Raw genomic sequence first — 7,777 nt, 5'->3', positions numbered from 1 at the left:
CGCCGGGCGATGGCGCGGCGCAGGCCGGGGCCGCGGGCGTCTTGAGCGTCGCGCCGCCCGGGTGCCCGCGCGCGGCGGGCCCTGGCCATGTCGTCGTCCTTCTTCAACCCCAGCTTCGCCTTCAGCTCGCACTTCGACCCCGGTGAGTCCCCTGGCGGCGCTCCCCGGGCCGCCCGCCGCCTGCTGCACCGGCCCCAACCTGCCTGTCCTGCCCGGCGTCCCCCACTGCGGACATGATGCTTCCCGAACCGCCGGTTCCTATTTTGCATGGAAATTAACCCTTTCCCCGCCCTGAGCGGAGCCCACAGAAGGACTGGCTCTCCGGCCGGACCCCCTAGAGGCCTGGGACCGGTGGAGGCGGGCGGGCCTGGGGGCTGGTACCCAGCACAGCGGAGGTCTCCCGCAGTGTGGGTGGACAGCAGAGGTGTGCGCCCCACTCCTGTGTCTCTGTGGACGTTTCTGGCACAGGTAACTGGGGCAGGAAGGCCTGTATTTGCCCCAGGTGAGCAGGTGAGAAGGTGGCAGGGACTGAGAACCCTGGGGGAGGTGTGGAAGTGTCACCCTAGAGCCCAAGCCTCCATGGCCCTGTGCTGTTCTGGGTCTTAGCATGGGAGGCTCCTCCCCAGGCTGGGGGCTTGGTCTGAGAGCCTTGCCCGCCACCCAGCAGCCTGCGTGTGGAGGTAGGAGCTGTGGCCGCCCACGGACAGAGCCCCCTCGGCAAAGGCCCAAAGGAGATGTGCCGTAGTGGGTGCTCAGGTCCCCCAGAGAGTGAGGGAGGCCGGGGTGGCACCCTCAAAAGCTGGATGCAGGAGATCTGGGGCCAGGCCTCTTACCCCACCAAGGGGCGGCCCTGTAAGCGTGTTTACCCATGGCTGCCTGGCCTCCTGGCAGCGGTGGGCAGCTGGGGTGGGCAGAGGCCCCAAGGGCAGCTGGAGGCCTGCATCGTCCTTGTGCCTTCATCGGCTCTGGTCCCCCTTCCCCAAGTGGGAGGGAAACCCCTGCCCTGGAGCTATGTCCCAGGGGCCCAAGTTCCACCCACATGTCACTGGGGCTCGGGCACAGGCTAATCCAGCCCAAACAAAGCTGGGCACGCACGTGATGGGCTCTCCTGGGCCCCCTCCCTGGAGCAGGGCCCGGAGCGTGCAGTGGTACGCAGGGTCCCATGGGCACGGCCCCATCTGAAGGCATTTGCTCTTGCGAGAGGGGAGCTGGCAGCAGGGTTGTCTGCTGGGCTTAGAGCGTGGGTGTCCCTCTCTCAGAAATGACTTCCCAGGCAGCTCCCAGGGCTTGGAGAACATGATGTCGTCACCCCTAACAGCTCAGAATCCAGGCCGGAGCCCTGGCTGGGCCCTGAGGGCAGGGGTGGAGGTGGCCCTGCTGAGCAGCCTTTAGGGACATGCGTCCAGTGCTCCCGGCAGCATGCCTGCTGGCAGGAGGGCCTCGAGCCTCAGGTCTCCTGGCGTTGGAACTGTTGGCAGGGTGGGTGGGGGTGCCAGCACTGGTGCCGGGATGGGGGAGGCCCTCCACACCCTCTTGCACCCTCTGTGGGGCCCAGACTTGCCCTGTGTGGGTTGTTACCCCCTTCCTATACATGGGGGTGTCGGGGGATGAGCCCCTGCCCCCACCTCAGAGAAACAACACAGCTTTGCCTCGTGTTTGTGTGAACAGCTGTGATCAGTGTAATTATAATGTCAGTTTAATGACTTTCAGGGAAAAGTCAGGAGGCAAGGGGTGGCCTCCTCTTTGCAGGTCAGTGAAGGGGAGACCTGTGTCCACTGCAGGAGGGGCCGTCCTGGATGGTGGTACTGGGTAATGGGTACTGGGTACTGGGGTGCAGGGCTCCTTTTGGCCCTCAGGTGAGCATGGGGAGAAGGAGAGATGGGATCCCCCTGCCCTCCTACTAAACATCCAGCATTCAGAGCCTGGCTCTCACGCCCTGGAGTCCCACAGTTCAATCTTATCTTCTGGAGCCTCAGTTTTCTCATCTGTGAAATGGCTAGAGACCTCTATCCCTCCAGGCCCAGGTGAGGGTTAAGTGCCTGGTAAAAATTTGATGCTCAGTAAACAGAGACTGCTATTTTGGGGGGGGGGTGACACATGGAGACAAGGCCACAGGGTCTTTATGGCTTTTCTCTATCCTCAAAGTGGAGCGAGATGGCACTTTTGAGGTCTGCTTGTGTCTGTGGGCGGACCCTGCTGGAGGTCCACCAAACTCGGAGGGCAGGGGACGCCCGTGTTCATGGCCGTCTGGGTTTCTTTCTGTGGTGCTCAACAGTTGGGTGGACAGAGGAGCCAGGCCTGGGCAGAGGGTCCTTAGAAAGTCACCAGGCCAGGCCTGCTGCCATGTCGGCTCACCATCCATCATGGGGTTCTGTGGGTGTCCCCACAGAGGTGACGGTGATGGTGTAGTTATGTCACAGGCAGGGGACTGAGTTTGAGGCTCTGGCGCTGGGTACACCCTCGAGTGTGGCCTGGGAGCTGGGCAGGGGTGGGGGGTTGCCAGGCCGGACCGCATGCTCCTGGGGCGATGCGGCCGGTGCAGGAGAGCACCCAGGGCTGTCTGCTCTGGGCCCAGCTTTTCCCCAGGACATGGGTGACTGGGGATTTCCTGGCAGTCTCAGCCCCATGACCTCTGTGCTGTGTGGCCTTGGGCCAGTCACTCACCCTCTCTGAGACTCAGTCCTGCTAGTGAAACCTCACTCTGGGGAGACCAGGTAGGTGGGGCTGAGGGTTGTCGAGGGTGCCACGTGGGGGTCAGGAGCAGCTGGGCCTGGCTGGTATGTAGGCAGTGGTGTGGCCTCGAGGGAGCATGGTGGCCTCTCCCACTGGAGTGTGCCAAGCCAGGGTGCTGACCTTGTGGCTCACCCTCTCCAGCCTCAGGCCCGCCAGCTGCCCGGCAGGTGCAGGCCATGGTCAGGCGGCTGTGGTCTCTGGGCAGGAGGCTGCCGGCCAGGCGCGGGCGTGAGCACACCGTTCCCCTCCAGATTCTCCCTGAGGACCCCTGGGGGCAGGTGGTGGGCCAGCCCCCCCCCGACCCTGTGGCTGTCTTCATGCCTTAGTTTCTTAATCTGTAAAGTGGGAACAACTGTGGTGCCCTCCTCTCGGGGTCATGTGATGGTTAATCGGGTCCGTGGTTGGGAGCACGGAGTCAGGGCAAATGCCCAGGCCGTGCGGGTCAAGGCTGAGCTTGGGGTCACCGCTGGCCAGTTGGCAGGACTAGGAGTCTGGGGAAGCTCACGGAGGACAAGGCAGCGCCCCCAACCCCCAGCCTCTCTGCTCGTGCCATGCTCCTGCCCATGTCCTCACAGGGAGAGGGTGGCTGGTGGGAGGGAGGCCCAGCCAGGCATGGTCTGATCTGGCACAGGGACAGGTCCCCCAAGGGCACCCCAGGGATGGGTTTGGGGAGTCTGGGGTCCTTCTCCCTGACTGGCAGATGCTCCCTCAAACCTGGTGGCCTGCCGCTTGCTGTCGGCTGCCTGGCTGCGAGCAGATGCTGTCCGCACCCCTCCCAGACCTGCGCAGGCTGGAGGCAGGAGCGCGACCTCTGATCAGTGTCACCTCCCCTCCCTGCACCTGAGAAGCTTGGCCTGGGTGGGAGCTGTGGCTGTTGGGGTGGGTCTGGGGGTGAGCCAGTGCAGAGGGAGGTCCCGGTCCCCTCTGGGCGGGGGTGAGGGCAGTCGGTTTCTTTGCATTCCGTCACATCTCCAGGATTCCAGGCTCTGCTTGTCCCGCCCCCACGGGCCCCTGCGTCCACACCTGTGCAGCTGCGCACACGCAGGTAAGCGGGCTCACACGCGCATGTACACATGCTCACACACATGCCCACACATGTGTAAACATGATACACACCTGCGTTTGCACACACACATCTGTAAACACACAATAAACCCTCCAGCACACCTGCACCCCCCCACACTCACTCACATGTACAACACTCCCTCACATGGATGAACACTCACATGTGCCCCTAAACACATGTGCTCACACACCTGTGAACACGCTGGTTCACAGCCCATTTTTTAAAGTGTGCAGTCGCCTCCTTGGGGGTGGGCGGTCTCTTGGGGGACGCAGCTGTCTCTGAGTATGGCTGCCTGACTCACTGGCTCCGTGCCCCCACCCTGGGCTGCCCCTGCCCATGGTGGCACCTCTCGCTCCTTCCATTAAGCAGAGCCTGAGCCCCAACCCTGGTCCTTTGGAGGCCAGCTCGTCTCCTGGCCTGGGAGACCTTGAACTCGGCATGCCTGGAAATTCCCGCTACCTGGTCCGTGGGAGTCCCAGTCCTCTGGGAGGACCTCTCGGCCCCACCCAGGGCACAGCGGCTTGTGGCCCCTGACCTGCTCAGCTCCGCCTGTCTGGCTCTGGCACGGTCGTCACACCCACAGCCCCGTCCTGATGACCTCTGCTGGCCTGGGCTGGGCTGTGGGCACTACGGTTTCCTGGGTGGGGTCAAGGTTGTGGCCAGGCTGGAAGCCAGACTCCCCACCTCCCCTTTGGCTCCCAGCCCCACCCCTGCTCTCATGTCAGCCAGAAGCAGTGACCACTCCGCGTCTCGGTGGGCAGGAACACCTGTGCCCAGGCGGGTGGCCTGAGGCCCGGGGTGCCATCTCTCCTCCCAGTGACTGGCCCAGCTGGGGAGCTTTTCCCGAGGGTGGGCTGCACCTGGCTTGTCCCCCTGCAGTCACCCGCCCTGGGCCGTGTGCCCATCCTCCATCCCAGGGAATGTGTGCCTTCCTGCACCCCACCTTCCCCACCTCGAGGGGCTCCTGGGTGGAATAGCGCCTCCAAATTCATGCCAGCCTGGAGCCTCAGCATGGGACCGTGTTTGGGACTATGGTCTTTGTAGGGGCAAAGGTTAAACCTAAAGACTGGGGTCCTTGTGAGACAGAGCAGGGGGAGACTTGCGAGAAGGCAGGAGAGGCTCGTGACAGCGGAGGCAGAGGTTAGCGTGATGCGGCCACACGCCAGGGGGCAGCTGGGGCCTGCAGCTGCTGGAAGAGGAGGAAGGCCCTCCTCAGAGCCTTCGGAGGGAGCTAGGCCCCGATTTAGGATGTCCAGCCCAGCACGGTGAGACACTCCACGTCTGTGGTCAAGTCCCCCAGTTTGCCGCACGTTTCTTCAGCTAGCCGCCGGACACTCCTCCGGGGCGCTCTGAGTCCAGAGGGCCTCGCCTGGAGCCCGTCCTGCCTCCCACCTTCATGCCGGTCCCCATGTCTTTGGAAGGAAGCAAAGTGATGTGTGTGCAGGTGGCCTCAGGACCTGTGAGTGCGCTGGGCGAGGTGTGGGGGGAGAGCCGCTGCAGCCGGGGCCAGTGCGCCCTTGTGCGGGTACCTCCGGGCCTCACTCTGGTCACAGCCTGCCTCTCACAGGGGAACCAGTGCCAGCAGCAAGGACTGCCCGGCCTCCCCGCGCCCGGCAGAGGAAATGAGGGAGTGGACGGAGGGTTGGAGCCAGTCCCAGGCGGCCTGTCTGGGCCGTCACGGTGGGCGGTGTCCATCCATTCCTAGTTCCTTCCTCCCTCTGCCGGGGCTGGAGCAGGGCAGGGGGCTGGTGCCTCAGGGTGGGGGTGAGGGGGGTCTCCTGAGGGGGGTCTCCGGGCTTAGACCAGCAGCTGGAGCCGCGAGGAGGCAACCGCCCAGAGCTGGGTGCTTGGGGATTTCTGGGAGAACACGTACTGCTCCCCCCCACCAGCCCTGGGCAGCCGGGCTTGTCGTTACGAGGCCCCAGCCCCTGCTCTGGCCGAGCCAGAGGAAGTGGCAGGATGGAAGTGGGCAGGGCCACTGCACGGCAGTTCTGAGCAGTCTGGGAGCCACCTGTCACAGGATGTGTGAGGTGAGGCAGCAGGATACCCCACAGGTGACCTCTCATGATGGGGTGTGGCCGACCTGGCCTCGCTTGACCCTGGTGAGGGTGTGGGGCCCCCTCCTCCTCCCGACCACCTGCCCACCTGGGCACCTGGCCTTGGGCAGCCCTGACCAGCTGGCCTCGGACTGGGCAGGGATACAGCGTGCTTCCCCGTGTGAGCTCAGCCAGGAGCAGGGGGGCCTGGGTCCGAGACCTGGGCTCTGCTGAGGTCACCCCTGCACCAAGGCCGGTGTGGGGGACTGGGAGCCAGGCTGCGGGACAGGGCTGAGGATGCTGCCCTGAACCCTCGTAGGGACAGGGGAGCCCCGGGGAGGGTCCCGCACGCCTGAACGCTCTGCTCCCGCCTGCTCGAAATTCTTCGTGATTCTGAACAAGGGCCCCGCAGATGCTGCAGCTGGTCCTGCTGGGGGCCACTGTCCAGCACCAGGGCCCAGCCGGGGACCCCGGGCAGGTGGTCACTTACACAGGGAGGCGGCGACTTTGTAACGATGGTTTCTCGCCTGCGTTTGCCGCCTGTGGTCCAGCCAGGGGGTCGGGCTGTGTGGGCTGTGAGACCTCCCGGGGCTCTTCCCACGCAAGGAGAGGACTTGACCGTGTGGGAGGCAGCACAGGCGCAGAGACACGAAGGCGTGATCTGGCTGCTCCGACTCAGCCTCGGCCCTGAGGTTGCCCGTGTGCCTGTGCTGGGCACCACGCTCGCCTCGCTGACAATACTCCTGTGGGACGCCAGGGGGATCCCTCGCCCCCTCCCTCTCTAACAGCTTTATTGAGATATAACTCATACTGTGCAATTCACCCATTTAAAGCATATTGTTCAGTGTGTTTTACTGTATTCACAGAGTCGTACAACCACCTCCACAGTCCATTTTATGACATTTTTGTCCCCCCAGTAAAAACCCCATGGCACCAGTAGTTACTCCCCGCCGCTCCCGCCCTGGCACCCTTCGTCCACTCCTGTCCCAGAGGGTGGCCTTCCTGGACATTGCTTGTCCGCACGTCGTCCTGCATGGGCCTCCCGTGTCTCTCTCGACACGCTCCACCGAGTCTGTGCTGTGGGCGCACTGGGAGCGGGGGTGGCCTGGCTCCTGGGCGCCTTGGGGCGCGGGTGCCCGGGCTGTGCACTGGCTCGGCCCCTCCCCAGCCCAGTCCGCCTCCCGCTTTGAGCCCGTCTGTGGAGCCTGGCGGTGGCCTTGCCTTTGCCGGGCTCCAGGCCATCTGGAGTACTCTCCTGTGAATGCCTGTTGGCGTCTTCCCCTCGCTGGTTTGTGGGTGCTCCTTGGGTGTTCTGGAACTAAGCCCCGGTCGGATGTGGGCGTCACGGCCTGCACTTTCACTTCCTAGTGCTCTTGTCTGTCCGGTACGTGTCAGCGCAGGGTGTGCGGGTGCGGAGATGCACCGTCCCTGAAGCCGGGCTCAGTGGCCTCACGCTGGTAGCTTGAGACGGGCCAGGAGTGAGGACTTGCACCAAGGAGCTGGCCGACGCCACACACCGGCCTTTCCCCACCCTCTTCTTCACAGAGCTGCTTGTTAAGCATTTGCCAGCACACCGCCCGCGGGGTAGGCCGTCTTGTTTATCCCGGAAGACACCCACAATCTTTGCGGCAGGAGGCAGGCATCAACGGAGGCAGTTTCTGTCCCCTGGGGATGACTGGACTGGAGGGATGGTCCTGCTTGGAACCCTGGGCTGGCACTCAGGCCTCTGGGGCCACTGGGCCTTGGCGCTGTCCTGGCCCCTTGGTGGGGCCTTCTCTGGGCATTTCCTTCTGCCAGGCCCAGAGGCACATTCCCGCCCGTGGCGGAGGCGCATCTGGCCTGGTACTGCACCTGCTGCCCCCTTTCCCAGACGGCCGCCCCCCCACACTCTGCCCCTCCTTGGGTCCAGACAGAAACTCGGAGGCAGTTTACCTACTTCCCC

The 7,777-nt window shown here is 64.2% G+C and overlaps 1 protein-coding gene across 10 annotated transcripts in view; it reads left to right on the top strand.

Moving 5' to 3' along the window:
- The first annotated feature begins 6 nt into the window (after positions 1 to 6).
- Positions 7 to 7,777, top strand: part of AATK (apoptosis associated tyrosine kinase) — a 34,184-nt gene continuing 26,413 nt past the window's right edge. For 2 of the 10 annotated variants that reach the window (XM_019661898.1, XM_019661887.1), the window contains exons 1-2: positions 7 to 142; positions 3,709 to 3,778. Coding sequence is in view for 8 of the 10 variants with exons in the window: in XM_019661887.1 (XP_019517432.1) it covers positions 88 to 142; positions 3,709 to 3,778 (125 nt within the window). In the remaining 2 variants the exon portion in view is untranslated. Of the gene's footprint in view, positions 143 to 166; positions 511 to 3,708; positions 3,779 to 7,777 lie in introns of those variants that run through there. The other 8 variants (XM_019661884.1, XM_019661888.1, XM_019661885.1 and 5 more) reach the window with 5 other exon arrangements.

Source organism: Hipposideros armiger, unplaced genomic scaffold (assembly GCF_001890085.2).
Source record: "Hipposideros armiger isolate ML-2016 unplaced genomic scaffold, ASM189008v1 scaffold_362, whole genome shotgun sequence".
Taxonomy (NCBI): Eukaryota; Metazoa; Chordata; class Mammalia; order Chiroptera; family Hipposideridae; genus Hipposideros; species Hipposideros armiger.
Note: the sequence above shows the minus strand (reverse complement) of the source record. Positions and strands in the feature narration are given on the sequence as shown.